We start from the raw sequence: 19,511 nt of genomic DNA, 5'->3' as shown, positions 1-19,511 counted from the left end.
AAATTCCTTATATATTCATAATAATTGAATCAAATGTGGGAGAGTTGAGAAATATCAAACTCAACTTTTAAAGCCATGTGATGACAAGACAAGAAATCTTTGACTTTTTTCGAATATTGAATGACTCAAGTCAAACGTAAATTTCACTCTAAACCCTTGGAATTAATTTTTTTTCTTTAAGAAAAGAAAAGAGGATTTTCAAAATTAAAAAAAAAAACTATTTGTACAAAATAATAAAATTTTAAAATCTATCAATAATAAAAAGGGATAGAAACGTTAATAGAAATCTATTAATATTTATCAATATTTTTTTATTATTTTTATAAATAATTTGATATTTTTCTATCCGTAAAAATTTTTGAAAGATAGAGACTCCACTGAATATTGTAGTGTAGGCCTATGAAATTAAAATTTAAAAATGGAATGGAAAAGGAAATATTCTTTTTAATGATAAAAGAAAAGTACATATAACCACCACCCTCAAATTATGCAAAAATTGCTTCTTTATCAAGCCATCCTCTGCCTTTGTGCCACCGCCATTATCAAAATCTCTTTGTCCTTCTTCATACATCACTAACTTGGCCACCAAGCCACTAAATACCAAAATACCAATAATCCCAAATTCACAAATATGCCATTTTTCTTACCCTTTCAACTTGCTTTTCACATGATAAGCTTAATTAAACTCTCGACTTTATCAAAACCTAATCACTCCTCATTTCTACATGTTTAGTAATAATAATAATAAAAAAAAAGTCTTAAGATTACCCTTTATCAATACACCAAAGACTTTAGCTTCTAATATTTTTAGAGATAGATGTTGTCCCTACAATAATTACTTTTAGTTTAAAAGTCGTGTTGGCGCAGAAAATTACCATGCAGGACGTTAAGCACTCCCGAGTCTCTAAAGCCGATCTACATGAAAGTACTTACACTAATATGGGATTGAAAAGAATACACTCCAATACCTAAATAGTATTTAATGCAACAAAACACAAAGAGAATTTCTCACTTGAAATTACTTACTCGCTTCGTATTGAGGTTGTCAAAATGGGACTATTTATAAGAACCAAAACCTTTGTTTTCCAAACAAATACAGAAATCGAGAGTCTGACATTCTATTTTGAGACGCACAAAGCTCTTGAACGTTTAGTGACCAAATAGATTCGAGAAAGTAGAAAGTGTGAAACCCGTTATTAATCTATTTCTAATATATGTTTGATAACTTCTAGGTAAGTAAGTCTGTCCCTGTGTTGTCCATGGCCTTTGATGGTCAAATTTATGTGTTTGTGTGTGATTCTCACTCTACATTACCTTACACTTGCTTCTCTGGCTCTAATCATCCTCGTAAGGTTTTGCCAAACACTTGCCATAAAGAAAAGCAGCAAAATCAAACAAGAGACAAAATCAGCGAGTCATCTTATAAAGGGAATCAAAAGAAAAGGCATCAAGTAGGACAGATAAGACCAAACTCAGAGTTTGTCTCTCTATGACAGAACAGAGGAGGAAAGCAAAAATAAAAATGACAGTTTCTGAATATACAATTGGTGCAGAGCAGCAGGCAAAACTTATCAGACTTGCATGGACGATAACAATTATATAACTTAGCAGTACAAATGAGAGTTGAACAAAAAAAATATCTTGGACGGCTCTAAAAGCACAAAGAAAAACCCAAGAACTCTCTCCCTCTACCAAAACATTATCACAGATTGCATCCTCACAATGGTTTTATTTTCTAGATCAAATTCACTCAAGACAATCTCTTTTTTTTTTTTTTTTTTTTTTTCCCTTTTTTACTGCTCTCAATACTAATATCTCCTAACTGCAAAACTTACATGCATGATATACTCAACGTCTCGTCAAACCAAGAAAACTCCTTGTCAAATTCTATGTCCATCGGAGGAAGATCGAGTGCCCCGAGACTGTTTTCGATGTTGTATAGAGTACAATTGTCTATGTAGTTCATATCATCAGATAACTGATCGAAATCGTTGCAGATCAGTGCATTGTCTTCAAGAACTTGAAAATCCAATTCACGGTCATCTAATGGCGGTATTGGCATCGCCATTGGCATCGGTGTCTCTTCCAAGATGTTTGAAATGGACTGCTCTTCTTTATAGATGGATTCCAGCATGTCTTCAACTCCATCAAGCACAACCATACATTTTTCTGTGATTGTATGTTCCTTGGTGTGATCCACATTGAATTCTTCAATTACATTCTTGAGTCCATTGCTGCATAAACTTCCAGTACACAGATCAAGTACTGATGACGGTGAAGGATGGGAAAACATTGCCATAATTTCTGCAGATTCAACAGTGTCTTCAACAAGTGATCTGATCTTCTTCTCCTCAAATTTCTCTCCACTTAGCTCACTGCTGTAATTCTCCATGGATTGCATACTTTCAAACTCATGCTTCTTTCTCTGATAAGCAACAGCAGCTTCTTCTGCAGTGTTATAAGTACCGAGCCATAATCTTCGACCGCGAAAAGGATCGCGAATCTCTGCCGCATATTTCCCCCATTTCCTTCGTCGAACGCCTTTATACATCGATGATGATCTCTGTGTGCTTCTACTGCTTTCTTTTACTTCAGTCTTGGTTTTGAATTTGCCTCTATCAGTCCTTTCTTTCTGTGAGCTCTCCTTGGATGGTTTTCGGTGGATATCGGGAAACGGTATCTCCCAAACAATCTTCTTAGCCCCTTGATTGACATTGACACGTTCATCTTCTTCACTTGAGTAGTCGGTGGCATCAGGATCGTGAAACAGTACACGAATTTTCCTAACAGAACTGGATTTTCCTTCTTTTAGGTGCTTCATTTTCTTCTCTTCTTTACCATACATATCGCCGATTGGAAACTGTCTTTGGAATCACGACGTTTTATCCTCAAACTATAATGAACAAATAAAAGAGGGCAAAACTTGTTTTAGGAAAAAGGGTGAAAAATTGAGAGGGTGGCCGGGAAATGGAAGGCAGAGAAAGTTTTAGGCGATCTTTGATGTCAACGAAAACCCAAAACCCTGAAACAAAAATGAACCAAAATTGAGAAAAGAATATGATATCTGAAAGAATCTTGAAATCTCTTCACTCCAGAACAAGACCTGCAGGAGGAAAAAAGAAAAGGAAATGAAACAAAGACCAGAAAAAAGGGTTTTAAAAAAACACCCATAAACCCATAATCGGTCGAAGATAACGGAGTCTCAGGTATTAAACTCTTAAAATAAACAAAACCCACATACCGATTTGATCTTAACTGCATGAAAATGGGTCGAAAACTTTGTTGTTGCCAAGAATCAAATTGCATGTGAAGTGCGAAAAACAGAGGCGAAGAAGAAAACCAGAGCTGCTTCAAAGCTCCAGAGGACAGACGAAGCTCAGAAGACATAAATCCCTCCGCTAAACCCCCTTTTGCGAGTTTTTCTTAACAAACGTCGAGAGAGGAAGAGAGAACAAATTATTCTACAAGAAACAAACGAAATGGGTCAGAAACATGGACTGAAAAAACCAGAGAAACGTTAAAAATCCCAGAAAATACACAAGAATTCATAATCAATGGCGGAAAACACTTCAAAAACAGAGCAGATTGAACCAATAAATTAAGTAAAACAAATTAATGGAAGAAAAAAAAAACTAAGCAAAAGGGAGAAGGGTTTTAGAGGACTCACTGAAGACTTCAGAGAGTATTTTGCTTTGAGGGGTGTCTGTGATTCTTGTCGGAGCTAATTCTGTTCTGAATTCTTCGCTCTCCAACACAGAGCCTTTCCCTCAAATTCTCTCCCCTCTCTCTTCTTTCTTTCTGTGTTCTTTTTCTCTCAAATCTCTGAGCAGCGAGACGAAATGAGAGTGTGAAATGAGCCATTTTAAGCAGAGCAAAAAGAGCCCCTTCTTCGGCTTCGCGTGCTGTCTCCATGGGCCATCTGTCCACCCAATCCCAATCCTTAGCTCCGGCTCCAGTCAAGCCTTTTTTTTTTTTTTTTTTTATTATTATTATTATTACGGTTTTTGTTAATTCTCCGGCGGGCCCTTCCCAAATTTTGAGGGTATTTTAGTCATTTCCATTTGCTTTTATTTATTTATTTCTAGCATGAGATTATAAATTTTCTATATATCAATTACTGAAAATCTTACTTGCCCACCAAAGAATTTAAAATGATAGAGAGCTTTAAAATAATAATAATAATTTAAATATGCCTTTTTCAATTTGTTTGGTTGATTTTAGTATTAAGACATGGTGTGAGGGAAAGAACATGCATGTTGAATGATACCTAAGAAGACAATAGGTATGTTTTAATGTCGGTGTTTGTGTCACAAAGTCGTTGAATTATCTATTATGAAGTTTTACGTTATTAAAGTCTTTCGAGTTGTTTCGAATATGATATTTTTGGTCTCACTTTATTACGTTATGCGCTTAGATATTTGATTGGATAGTTCCTTCCTTTTATTTTAAGTTGAGTTGAAATTCGTTTGATTGGTTTGTCTACAACCACATTATATTAGAAAATGTTTTGCTCGGATATCTACATTATATGTTTTCTTGAAAAAAAAACTAAATTATTTGTCTTTTTTATTTTTTAATTAAATTACAAATTTATATCTTGAACTTAAAGTTTATATCTATTAATTCTAAACTTTTGTAAGTGTATAAATAGGATATATTTTAAAGAAAAGAAGGAGAAAAAAAAAATAAACCTTTTCCATGCATGAATGGGATATATTTTAAATAAATTCAATTAAAGAAAACAAATCCTATTAAAGTAAAAAAAAAAAAAAAAAAGACCAAAAAGAAAATAAAAGTATCATTGTCATGGTAATTTATAATTAATCGTTTCAAAATTTGAAACATGGGATATACTTTTTAAATTATACGAAATGACTTTTTATCAAAAATATTCATGAATTTTTAAACGTTATAAAAATATCCTTAAACTTTCGAAAAAAAGTTAAAATAATAACATCATCTGATACTTTTGAATGAAAGCCATTATTATTTTGTTTTAAAAACACTTCAAAAGATTAAAAATTACTCTTAAACTAAAAAAAATAATCAAAATACTCTTATTTTAACACAAACCATCATTATCCATTTAAAAAGTATTCTCAAGCTTTAAAAAATTGCATTACTACTTTTAAGACTTTTAAAGTTCAAAAGTATTTTTTAAACATAATATTAACGATTTTTATCCAAAATTAACGGTAAGAATATTTTTGAAATTTTTAAAAATTTAAAGATATTTTTGACACAAAATACAAAGTTTGAGAATATTTTTTTCTCTTTTTATAATTTAGTATTTTTTTCAACAACGCTTTATTGATTATCTTAATTATTTGTTTCTGTATCTGTTTTTCCTATAATGTTCACATCGTCATAAACACATAGAATATTCTACATTAAAAAAAGATGAGAAAAAGAATTGAAATTAACTTTTAATTAATTAGTGAATAAAATGGAAATAGGTTCAATAGGATGATGGTTCCTTTGTCTCTGTCTTCAATTTTGGGGGACACCAATTTTTGTCCCAATTTTTGGTTTTGTATATCTCGAACCCGCAACATCGGTCATATAAGTATCAAATATCAAATTTCATTCCTCTTGATTTAGTTTGATAACGATTTTAATTTTAGTTTTCAGTTTTTAAAATCTAAATTCTTTTTTAAAGTTTTATTTCAAATTCTCACTTAATTTAAAATTTAAAGTCAGACCTATCTTTTAGGCTCTGTTTGGTAACTATTTGGTTTTTTTGTTTTTATTTTTTGAAAATAAAGCCTATTTCATCAATGTTTCTTATCATGATTTACGTATTTCTTGAATACATTGGTTAAATTTTTAGCCAAATTCTAAAAACAAAAATAACTTTTTAAATGCTACTTTTTTTAGTTCTTAAAATCTGACTTGGTTTTTTAGACTATCGATGAAAAGTAGATAAGAAGATAAGAAATTTAGAGATAGAAGTAGTGTTCATAGACTTAATTTTCAAAAATAAAAACAAAGAACAAAATAGTTACCAAACGAAGTTTTAATTTTTTTTGTTAAAAATATGTGAAACTCGTAGTTTACATAAACAAATATTTAAATAACCTAATTTTATGTAGTAATTTTTTTTTTTATTTATATTTTGTTGGAACTTTTTGTTAGTGTAAATATTTTTGGGATTTTTTTATTTATAAGAATTTTTTGAAAAATAACTTATTTTCTCAGTCAAATGAAACCAATTATGATGAATTTATTGGAAATAATTGAAATGCTGACATTATTACAAAATCTAAAGAAGTAAAGATCCAATCTTTAGCTTCAAATTTTAATATGGTGCCCAAATTGAAAAAAAAATAGCAAATGAAGCTATAAAATTCAATACAAAGCAGTAATAATTGAGAGAGGTTATACAATCAAATGCTTATATTGGTTGAATAATTTCATTTTGTACTAAACAAAAAGAGAATAATTTCATTTTTTTTTCTTTTTTTTTAAAAAAAATAAATTTATGACTAGGAGGAATTTTTTTTATTGGAAATGGGAGTATTAATTTACAAAATTATGAAGAAGAGAAAGTAAATGAAAAGGCCGATATGAGCATGCTTAGCTGTGAGGCACTGCTTCCTTTTTCCCTTGTGGTCAGAAAAGAAAATTATAAGGTATATTGTTTAAATTAAAAGCTATTTATCAATTTTTAAAACGAAAGAACAAAAGATTTGTTTGGTAATAACGTTCTTTTCTTCTTTTTTTTTTTTTTTTTTTTTTTTTTTTTTTTTTTTTTTTTTTTTTTTTTTTTTTAATATTTTGCTTTTAGAAATTAAACTTTTACACTTTTTTGTAAAAAAAAATGTTCAATTTGAAAAAATGAAAATGTAATATATGTAATCTTCACCATTTTCCTTAAAAAAAAAAAAACAAAACAAAAAACAAAAAACAAAAAACAAAAAAAATAAAAAATAAATATAATGAAGGAGACTTGAACGTTGAACCTAAGTTTAAAAGGGGCTGATAACCATATTTACAAATAAACTAGCTATTTGGTATTAGTATTATGTCAGTTTATATATATATATATATATATATATATAATATAAAGAGCATAAAATTAAGGAGACTTATACTAAATCTATCGGTGCTTCTACTTATAATTAAGATAAACAGAAGTATAGATTTGACTTCTTAATTTCAAATCATAAAAATTAAATCAATGAGTCAAACATTCATTTATTTATAGAAATAACTCATTCTACTGAAAATTGTGATCTTGTTAAATAATGAATATAAGAATTCTTATTAATAAAAAATTACAATCTATTTATTCATAGTCTTAGCTCAAAATTTAAAACATTATGACTTTTTTGTAACGTAAAAATACAAAATAATTTTAAAGTTAAAATAGAACCCAATCCAACCTAACGTAATGAAACAAAATATGAATGCATGCAAATACTTTTCATAACAAAACTATAATAATGGCGATAGCATCTAGAAGGTGTAGAATAGCCCCAAAATTTACAGCCAAATTGCCTTACAATGCACCATATGAAAACAAATTCTCTCTCCATTGGCATCAAAAGGTGGAATAGTTCTCATATATGGTACTCTTTTTGTTATGTTAAGTAAGGTAACCCATTAATTTCACATTCAATGCAATTTTAATTAGTTAGCACTTCTCACAAATTCCAATTTTTTCATATATATATATATATATATAAAATATTAATGTGATGTTATTTATTTTGGACATAAATTCTCTTAATTTCGTTTTTGGTTTCATTAAAAAATATCTCATACCAATAGAGATAATTGACTCACATATATATCATGTTTCCATTAGTATGACCTTCTACTTTAAAGATTGGAGATTCGATCCTCATTCCTACAATTATTGTACTAAAAATAAAGTTTAAATGACGGTAGCTTTTTTGGAACATCATTACATACACATGTGTTATTTATGTTACATCAGGCTATAAAAGGTTGAATTTGTTGTTGTACTGGTAACGTATAACGTATAAGAACTAATGATTGAAACGATATATAAAGGACACAACGGTTATGTAACTTAAATACTATTTTCGGTAAAAGACAATTAAGAACATAAGAATTCAAATGTTAAGTAGATTTTGTTTACCAACTAATATATTATGACGTCAACTCCAACTCGTAAGATGACTCAATATAATGTATAATGATGAATTAAGTTATGTTGAGAAAATTCAAATATAGAATTTATGTGATAAAAAAATAAAATAAAATATTTAATATTTGACTACTTGAATTTTGAACTAGAGTGATATCATGGTTTATCGTGCTTGAAAGCCAAAATGAATATAGTTCAACGGATGTAATATTTATACTATTACTATTTCCCGAATCCACATGTCTAAAAAAAAAAAATTGCTTGAAAAAAATGTAAAGCCCAAATTTGGGTCCTAGAAACATTGGGGAAAACACTATAGTAGTCAAAAGCTAGAGGCAAGCTGAGGTGTTCTTGTGTTAAGTTTGGTATGGGATTTCAAGTCTCCCAATAAAAGATCCTACTTTAATTTTTTTTCTTTATTATTATTATTTTTTTGAAAAACATTCTTCTATTTGTCTTAATTGCCCCCCACAATGACTTCATTAATTTTTTTCCCTTTTCACTTTTCTAAAGCTAAAAATGTCATATCTTCTTCATGTAATATCATTTCATTACCCAAAGAAGGTTAAGATATCAACCCAAATGTCATATCTTCTTCATCTAAGAAGGTTTTAGAAGCTTTTTTTAAAAAAAATAAAAAATAAAAAACAAAATTGATATTAAAAATAGAAACTGGTGGCATACACATTTTATAGAGAATGTAGGGGCCTAGGTGGATTGAGTTAGGTTGGCTTGTTGAATTCTCTGGATCAATTCGAATTGGCAACTTAAAAGGTTCCAACAAGGTTTTTAACATAATCTAATTAGACTCTCAAAATTCGGGTTGAGAGGAGTTGAGTTTTCGAGTTATTATTTTTTTTTATTAATTTAAAAAGATTCAAATGTTAAATACCAAATGCACTATTGCAACCATAAAAAACGTTCATAAAAGAAAAATATTAAAAATTCACAAATTTATCGAATATATATATACTTCGGGGTTTGGTTGGGTCAATTAAATTTTTTTTTTTTTATTCAACCCAATATCCAACCCAAAAACGAAATTAACCCAATCTAATCTTTATAATATTTAGGTTGAATAGTCTAAATTATCACATTGTCAGGTCATTTGAATATTCATTTAGCAGAGAGAATAGGACTTTCGTTATTTTGAAAGAGAAAACTTTACCCAGTGGATTGGACTCACAAGTGGGTTGTGAGGCCCAACTTTGAGTTAAATTGGTCCAATTCATTCCCAGCCCTTTCAATGACACATGGGCCCGAATAGGAAGTTCAAGCCCAATTCAAATATTAGAGTAAAGGTTTTTTTTTATTCAAAATAATTTATTCACTCCATTTAATAACGATTTAGTTTTTTTTTTACTTGTTATACATGTTATTTAAATTGAAAAAGTTTAAAAATCAAGAAAAGTAGACTCGATATTTAATTATTTAAAATTAAATTTATAAACACTAATTTCACTTATAATTTTTTTTATGAATTACCTATTGTTTACAAATTTCAAAATCAAGTTTTGAAAATAAAAATAGATGTAGTTTTTAAATGTTTATTTTTTTTTAAAAAATAAGAAATTTATTTAATTCAAACATTTTATAAAAAAATATGAGAACCATTATAAAATAAAAATGGTAAGAAAACAAAAGCTTGTAAAAAGCAAAAAAAAAAAAGTCTAAACAACGATGGGACAGCTCCATTTTAATGGATTACATATTCCCCCCACTAACCATTATCCACTCGACTATTTTAATTAACAATAAGCTCGAAAATAGATATTGATTTTAATTTAAAAAAAAAGTAAAGATGATGATATTTTACGAAAGAGATAGGCAAATGTGTGTATTAAGTACTCAACTTCATTATAAAAAGATATGTTTCCTCTCCACGAACTTGTTAGTGAAATAGTTATATTAATACCATACCATCCCCCACCCTGTAATAATTTTATTAAAAAAATTGTCTCCACTTACTATATGATTTTTATAATTTCTTATTTTATATCCGTGAATGCTTGAGTCACAATTTAACACATTTGACAATTTCATAGGACAATTCATCTAACCTTAGAGTTTGAATTTTAACAAATTATTAAAAAAATGGTGGGTCTACGTCGAAAAAAGTAAAAAAAAAATGATGGGATTTAAGCACTCTATAACTTTGGTTTAAAATTATCTCAATTAGAAATAGTTTAAGTTTGAGTATGCTAAATTCATTTTATGTATGCCCTAGTTTAAGAGATTTCCCTATAGTTACAATATTTAATTGTTAAAAGAATTTATAGAATATTAAATTTTAAGTAAATTACAATCATAAATTAAACTAAATTTCTTTATCATTTTAAAACACCAAGCATAATATTGATTGATTAGGATGTGCTTTTGCATCTACCATATAATTTTATGCTATGGGACCATGTTGTTAGCGTGGGATCAGGTACAATAGTTGATTTTGATCATCAAATCAACTATTGTATCCTCAACTATTAAAAGAAAAAAAATAATATATTTTAATAAAAAAAATTTATTTCATGTACCCTCGTCGACTTACTTTGGTTGAGTCCATAGAATTATAAATTAATACCCTATATTTTTTTTAATAAATCATAGATTTAGGCATTCGAAGTTAATTTGATCAAAATTAGTTTAAATAATAACAGCGAGTTTTATATAAAAATATTCTAGGTAAATATGCTTTCAAAATTTTTAATGAAAAGGCTTGTAGGTAATGAAAAAAATTAAAAAAAATTAACAATAAATCAATAGTATGATCTAAATTTGGAGTTTATTGAAAGTATGGTAACTAAATTTAACCAATTAGATTTCATGGATTAAAATGGTATTTTAACCGTGTTGATTTCATGAAATTTCAAACACCAATATAATTATTTTTTTTAAAAGATTTTGGATACTAAAATATAAAAATTAAAAAAAATTCAGCATACAAATTTAGAAACCAGATCAGGTATTAATCTTTGATGCTATTTTATGAACTTAACAAATAATATGTTGTGTTGAAATTTTGGTTAAAATATATCATTTTAGCCCATTATTTGAACTTATTTAATTTTAATTTATATACTCTCAAATACTCCTTTTTAATTCATGTAATTTTAATGGTTGTTAAATTTAATCCTTATTACTAGTTTATTATGGATGTTTCATTTTTTTTTTACTATTTATTAATATTTTCATTATAAATTTTAAAAACATATTCACATATTATATTTTATTACATAAAATTATTTAACCAATTTTAATAAAATTAAATCTCAAGAGACTAAATTTCACATTTATTAAAGTACATTGATTAAAGTTGAACAACCGGAGATTTATATTTAAAGTTTGTTAAATGATATATAATTAAATTTATATTTCACCAATTAACTTAAACTTTTGGGTCAACGGGAGATTTAAGATGGTATCAGAGCATGCTATTTCCTCTCCAATAATATTATTTCCAATTATTGACCCTTATTCATACTTCAAGCCCATAAGTGAGAAGGAAATGATATATAATTAAATTTATCTTTGGATCAATCGGTGATTTAAGATGGTAATAGAATATGATATATTGTGTTCAAGCCCATACATTAATTAAATTTATATTCACTCATTAATTTAAGTTTTTGGGTGAATTGAGAATTTAAGAAAATTGGTGGAAGGACTAAAATGTAATTTCATGAGGTGATGTTATCAAGCGTTTCTACGGCATTGCATCTGAGACACCGAAATTTCGCTCATTTAAAAAAAGCGACCTAGAGAAGATGCCCCGCTTTTGGTCCACTAAAGAATAAATCAAAGAAACAAAACCCCCCACCGTTCACTACACCACGCACAAATCCACGCGCCAAATCCAACCGTACAATTCCTTGCAAACACAGGCCATCATCGCAAGTACGTCGACGTTTCGCATTAAGCGCGTGGGATTAATATACAAAAGTGGCAAAATTTTTCCAATATTGTGACGTCAGGATGAGGAAAGCAAATGACGTCAGCGTCCTTTCAATCCAACGGTGGCAAACGAAAGGCCACGATCAAAATAATTGATTTAAGATGCGTGATCATTCAGATTTGGCTCACAAAAAAAATGGCCGCTCCTACGAATCTCCGTTTCTGATTTCAACGATTTTCATCCTTAAACCTAAAAAATGAGCTGATCTTTTTCCGATCAGCGCTCCGATTTAAAGCTAAATCGGTGAAGAAGAAGGATTTAAATCTGAAGTATCGAAATGGAGAGGGAAAAGAGGAAGGAAACGTCGCCGGAGGAGAACGGCGGAGTGGTTAAAGAGATGAAGAAGAAGAAGAAGAAGAAGATGAGGAATGAGGAGAGAGAGGCGGCGGAGGTGGAGGTGGAAGTGGAGGAGCCGACGACGGAGGAGGTGGAGGAGTTTTATGCCATTTTGAGGAGGATGGATGTAGCTTTGCGGTACTTGAAAGGGAAGAGGCTGCCGGAGAGAAGAACGACGGCGGAGACAGCGGCGGTTGTGGAAAATAAGGAACTGAATTTGAATGAAGTGCCTTCAGATTTTTCTAACTAATTGAATATGAGACGAAGAGCTGTTTCGGAGTTGTTTGTTCGTTCAATCTTAATTGTAAAATAATGTTTTAAATTAATAACGTAAATTAGTTTCCACACTTCTTAACTATCATCTTATTTCATTCTCATTCATGATTTTCTCGTTATTAAAATCGGAAAGAAAGAAATAAAATATTTATTTAAGCCTAATTAATGCATGCCATCAGCAGAAGAATCATGATATACATTTTTTTTTTTTGCAAAGATAGTGTTCTACAAAGAAGAGACTTCAAAGCCAAAAGTCATGGTGAAAAAATTCAATAAAAGAGACAAGAAACATATGAACACCACGTGCAGACTAAACAAAAGAAGATGACAAGGCAATCGGATGAACGAATTCTCCCAATTGGGAGAAGACGTAGATTTATGACATCCACAAAAACCTTCACCAAGTAAAACAATGAGAAAACACATTTGATTGCTCAAAGGTTAGGTTCTTGACAAAGATGGAAATTGCTCACGACTCTGCGTTCAACCTGAGATACAAGCCAATTACGTATACAATTTGGTGAGTAGAGTGACCCAACGAGCGCACCTCACCCTACATGTTTTTGACCGATCTTTACTAACGTGTATTGTATTAAATAGTTATTGTTTATCTTGTATCTTGTCGAAGTAACCCTAATCCAATAAATTAACATTTTAGACTGTTGTATGAGTCTTTGGGGACATAAGATACAGGGTCTATAATATATATCAATAAGACTGGGTATCACGACCCATTTTGTATTTGATACAAATGCAATAATTCAATGCGTTCGTGTAGGAGACATGCATTGAGTTTGCAGGACCACAAAATAGTAACCACTATATATCATTCTATTTCTCTAGGATGATCTAGGCAACTTAGTCGTGAGTTATGGACTCTGTTCATGAGAGATTGTGCTTTGATCTGTATGAGTGAGAGTGATCCATTTGCCGACTCAATAAGGCTACCATTTTGACGACAAGACCGGGTGGGGAGCTTCCTAACTTTAGGATAAGTAGATGAGTGTTCGGCCCTACTGTCTCATTGACATAAAAAGATCTCTGTTTAATGGTTGGATCATAAACGAGTTATTCATTAGAGGAGCAGTACTTAAGGATACAGAGGTAACCCAAGGACAGTAATTTGACTCAGTTGGTGTTAATATATCTACAGAGTGCAACTATGAAGAGTGTACTCACAATTAACGAATATTATTTAATTGGTTAATGAGTTTATCAATTAATTTCATATCTTTGGAGCTTCTGATCGTAACACAACGTATAATGATACATCATAATATAAAGTTTATATTTTAATTAAACTTAATAATATAAATTTATTTTTGGATACGATTCAAAATTAAGTTACAGTAGAATTAGTTAGGAGTTCAAATATTAATGAATTGAATTCATATTGAAATTATAGGTTAAAATTAATGTGTATTTGATGCACGTTAAAATTATAGGTTAGGAGAGAAATGCAAATTAAATATGATTCAAATATTTGATATTTAATTTAGAGATAATTTAATTGGATAATTAAATAATTAATATAATTAATGGTTTTGATAAGAGAAAAATCGTGTATAGAACACTGACTTTTTTACTTCTCTAAATGAAAATTCATTTTCATCTTTCAGAGCCATCTTAAAATGTTAATTAACGAATTAATTTTTTTTTTTTCCATTTAAGATGGGATCTGCATTATGAAGATTGAGTTTTGGAATTGTAAATTAAGTCTTTTATAAGTCCAGATCTACATTAGGTTTCTTTCTAATAAAGATGGGTGAAGTTCGAGATCATTTTTGGCCAAAAAGGACGAAAAACAGATGTACAGAGACTAGAAACATAGAAGATGTTGATGTCTTCAGTGGTCTAGCCCGACTCGATTTGAGCAGTTTTGGTCGGATTGAGCGGCTGAAGATTTTTTAGGATAAAATTTGTAAAATTAATGTAATTTTATTCATTAATTTTATCCTAGGGGCCAATTAACCAATTCATATGCTATTTAAATGCTCTATAGATGTCAGTTAGATATAAGTCCACTGGTTAAGCATGCATGCATTTTTATATATTATAATAGTTATGATTTATATATTATAAGTGTTATATATTATAATAGTTATAATAGTTATATATTATAATCGTTATGATTTATATATTATAATAGCATGCTCATCAAATAGTAACTATTAAATTTCATGATTTATTTAATATAATTGTTACGTTAATTTGGTGAAATTAATAAAACATGAAGCAGGTAATTATATAGGTTAAATATAAACAATTATATTTAATGCAATATGTAGAACATGCTTGTATGATTTTCATGTTTAGCTTAATATAAGGAGCTATGTTAATTAAATATGAAAATCAAGATGCATTGAGTATGACACATCCATAATAATAATATAATTGTTATATTATATTCATGCAATGTATTTTTTATGGTTTAATTATTTAATTAATTAGAATATGATTGTTAATTAAATTAAACCATAAAGAGCATGATTATAGGGCTAATCATTAAAATTTGAAAACATTTTAAAAAAATTAATGATTAGAAACTGTCAATCGATAATCAAGAATTACATGCAAATATAGGATCATAGGATACAATAATTAATTTAAAATTAATTAAACCTAAGATCCTTTTACTTATAATAAGATTAAAATTATTTCTTACTTAGTTTTAAGTAGGAAAAATATTACTATGATTATAAGGGAACTCTACCGGTTAGATTTTATCTAGTTTGGAGGTATTTAAGTTGATGGTTTACGGAACACCTCCTATCTAGGAACTCACTTGGAACTTCAGTCGAATTAATCATAGTTTAATGTTAGCATGCAATGTCATTAGATTAATTAAAAGAGTTTAGTTCACTTAGAAAAGAGTGTAAAGATCTTTTTATAAGAGTTATAATAGACATAGACTTAGATAGATTGACTTAGCTGGATTTACCTAAGTTAAATAACTCTAAAATACGGTAGGACACTTTAGTGGGAGGAAAAGTACAAAACAAGATATTTATATCAAGTTTTGCTCCTATGTCCCTGTATGTTCACAAGTGAGATCTATGCTTGGCTTTGTGTTGCCTTGGGTGCAGCTTCCCTTCAGAAAGTGTTTGCATGGGTTAATAACAAGGTGAATGAGGAAAGTGTCTATAGTAAGATGGAGCGGGACGCGTGTCAACGTATTTTTAGGTCTCCACCCCTAGGTCACACCGTGAGATTCCATGATCGGCTTGCATATTTTCCTGGAGCAACCATCCCTTCGGAGAGTCTGATCATAGGATTCAGAACACAGTGAACTCCTGAAAAAGATAGGGTCAATTAAGTTAATTACCGACAATTGTTTTTCCTAACGATAGCTTGTTGGTGCGTACCTTTGGGATCTGAAAGTGGGAGGGTTATATTTATGAGTTATTCTGATATTAGAATTAATTCAAACATAAATATATTCTCTTCAAGATTACCATTTAAAAAGGCAGTCTTGACGTCCATTTGCCATATTTCATAGACATAATATGTGGTTATGGACAAGAGAATTTTTATAGACTTTAACATAGCAACAAAATAAAAGGTTTCCTCATAGTTAACCTCTTCTCTCTAGATATAACCCTTTGCTACAAGTCTAGCTTTGAAGGTCCATACCTTCCTAAGTGCATCTCTCTTTCTCTTATAGATCCATTTACACCTTATGGATTTTACCCCTTTGGGTAGATCTACAAACTCCTATACTAAATTGGAATACATTGACTTCATTTCAAGGTTCATTACTTTGACCATTGATCCTTATCTATGTTAGGAATGGTGTCCTAAATCCCCTTGTAGTCGCATAGTTTGTAAACACTGTAAACATATTGTTATTAATAAAATAAGTGTTATTTTATAAGCATTTACTCAATCCAATAAACTAAGACCCGAGGTTATTTTATGTAAATTTAAACAAGTATGTAGAGACATATAGATGGATCTTGTTTAAATAATAATCTAAATGGTCTGTAGTATATGGATAAAGGAGGGATACCTTATCCTGGTGACACTATGGATACAACCCGCTTTGTAGATGTTATACGTGTTGTAAATTGCTACAAATAATCTGATCTTGATCTTTCTTGTAGAGACATGCGAGTGAGGTATCCTATACAAAGAGTTTGTATAAGACCAGACCATGAAATGATTAGTCTCTTTATATAACGTCGTTGATAATAGAGACTTACATTTCACTAGGATGACCATAGGTGACATGACCTAAATCCTGAGTGAGTTGGAAACTCCTGTTCATGAAGGTGGTCCTTTGATTTATATGGGTGAGAGTGGCCAGATTGCTAACTCAACAAGCCTACCATTTTGGGAATTCATCTGATTAGAGAGCTGGGAACTCAGCTACACAAGACAAAATTCACCCCTTCCCCAATGCAGTGGTAAGTAGATAAATTGCTCCCTTAAGGGCTGATTTCGGGTCTTGAACATAGTGGTCACACCCTCTCTTGGGAAGAGAGGACTCAGTTATAGTGGGACTATGACTTATTGTTTATTAGAGGAATTAGTGGTACTTAAGGAGTTAGATGTAACTATAGGGGTAAAACAGTAAATTGGCCCAATTGTACTTACGAGCGATTTGTGAAGGGTCATCACACTGTTGATTGGTAATATGGACACAAAAATATATCTGTAGTGCGAAAAGTGTAGCTGTCGATCTTTAGTGGAATGCCCGACAGTTACAAATGGTGGATATCGTGATTAAAGAGTTTAGTCAGTTATTCACGTACCGTTGGAGCTTTAAACTACAGGTCCATAAGGTCCCCTTGGTAGCTCAATGGATTCATGTTGAGAATCAGATTTTGGGTTAGTTTGAAGTGTTCAAATTAACAGGAGGGAATTTGATTATACATGATATAATTAAATTGATTCATTTATATGTGATATAATTGATATGATGTATTTGATACATTATTAGATTGGAGAAATTAATATAAATATGATTTATATTAAATTCCATAAAATAGAAAAATAACTATGGTTTATATGTTGCATATGATGCAATATTAAAACTATAGGTTATAAATATAATATGATAAGTTAATTATTGTATTTATTTATAATTTATTAATTATATGATAATTAATATTTATTTTTCTAAATAACCAACCTTGGTGGGTGGTTATACACGTTTTATGGTAACTGTGAGATAAAAAAAAAAAAATCATTCGGACAAATCATCTCACAAGAAATCACTATCGGATTACTAATCGAGTGTTTATGCAATAACACCGAGTATACTAGACGATAGCTTGAGAGACTACACGATCGAGTATCAAGTCTATACGATAGACTTCTTCTTTTACACGATCCTTTGATCGCATACTCGATCGTCTACTCGATCGTTTACTTCTTCCATTCCTCTATCCTAAATCACACAGAGCCCAAAACTCTTGGATTCTCACATCGAGAATACCAAGGTAATCTTGTGGTGATGTCTTGTTCCGTTTGAGGATCGAGGATCGAGTTTTACTCGTTGGTGATCGAGGATCTTCCAGTTGATCGTTATGTTCGTGCTGTTTGGACGAGTTGGTGATTGATCGAGGTAAATACGTGAAGAAAGAGTTCTTCACAGGAATTGTCACTCGATCCTTTGTATTTAATTTAAGAAGTATGCTGTAATTTAGTCTTTAATGCATAATCTATTTGGAATGATTGTAAATATAAGTGTTCTTTCACAATGGAGTTTGGAACGATCTACTTCCGCTCACTGGTTCTCTAGTTTTAGAGTTTCTTCAATCTACTATTGGAAATGGTGTCCTAAATCTCCTTGTAATCTCATAGTTTGTAAACTTTGTATAAACATATTGTTGTTAATAAAATAAGTGTTATTTTATAAGCATATACTCAATTCAATAAACTAAGATTCCAGGTTAGTTCATGTAATTTAAACAAGTATGTAGAGACATACAAGTGGATCTTGTTTAAATAATAACCTAAACGGTCTGTAGTAAATGGATAAGGCTGAGTACCTTATCCTGGCGACACTACGGATACGACCCACTTTGTAGGTATTACAAGTGTTGTAAAGTGCTACAAATGATCTGATCCTGATAATTCATGTGAAGACATGCGAGCGGGGGTATCCTATAGAAAGAGTTTGTATAAGACCGGACCATCTAATGATTAGTCTCTTTATATAATGCCGTTAATAATAGAGACTTACATTTCACTAAGATGACCAAAGGTGACATGACCTGAATCCTGAGTGAGTTGTGAACTCCTGCTCATGAAGGCAGTCCTTTGATTTGTGAAGGGTCATCGCACTGTTGATTGGTTATATCCAATGGACACAAAAATTTATCTGTAGTGCGAAGAGTGCAGCTGTCGATCTTTTGTGGAGTGACCGATAGTTAATGGATGTTGGGTAATTTAATTAAAGAGTTTAACTAATTATCCGAATACTGTTGAAGCTTCATTCTACAGGTCTATAAGGTCCCATCTGTAGCTCAACAGGGATTTAATTGAGATTAATCTTTAGATTAATTTGAAGTATTCAAATTAATTGAGAGAATTAATTATATAGAGAATACAGAGGGTTCTTGAGTGGTGGTGTCCGTTCTTGAAGAAGAAGATGCGCGTGGAAGGAGTTCCGTTCGTGGCTTGTACGAGGGATTTCTTGAAGAAAAGGTTCTCCAAAGGTAATGGTTTTAAAACTCTTGTATTTGTTTTAAAGCATGCTGTAATCTTAAGTAAATGCATATCTTCTTATTATTTTACTGTAAAGCTTTATATTCAATAAAAATGGAATTTGGGACGATCTTTGCTCCCAATTATCCTAGAGTGAGTGGGGTGTATATAAACTAGTAC

The 19,511-nt window shown here is 30.3% G+C and overlaps 1 protein-coding gene across 2 annotated transcripts; it reads right to left on the bottom strand.

Annotated features, from left to right (window-relative positions):
* Nucleotides 1-1,568: 1,568 nt before the first annotated feature.
* On the bottom strand, nt 1,569-3,954 carry CRF9 (Integrase-type DNA-binding superfamily protein). 2 transcript variants are annotated; one of them, XM_039039020.2, is made up of 3 exons: nt 3,668-3,954; nt 3,242-3,461; nt 1,569-3,103 (listed from the first exon to the last, which is right to left on the bottom strand). In XM_039039020.2, exon 3 carries the CDS (start codon nt 2,843-2,845, stop codon nt 1,832-1,834), a length of 1,014 nt encoding a protein of 337 aa, XP_038894948.1. In that variant the 5' UTR covers nt 2,846-3,103; nt 3,242-3,461; nt 3,668-3,954; the 3' UTR covers nt 1,569-1,831. The 2 variants fall into 2 exon arrangements, with proteins under 2 accessions (XP_038894948.1, XP_038894949.1); XM_039039021.2 differs by having other exon boundaries at nt 1,569-3,022; nt 3,668-3,947.
* Between the last annotated feature and the right edge of the window lie 15,557 nt (nt 3,955-19,511).

The sequence above is a fragment of the Benincasa hispida genome, chromosome 8 (genome assembly GCF_027475165.1).
Source record: "Benincasa hispida cultivar pf3 chromosome 8, pf3_genome.v1.1, whole genome shotgun sequence".
NCBI lineage: Eukaryota > Viridiplantae > Streptophyta > Magnoliopsida > Cucurbitales > Cucurbitaceae > Benincasa > Benincasa hispida.
This window is presented reverse-complemented; position numbering and strand designations above follow the sequence as displayed.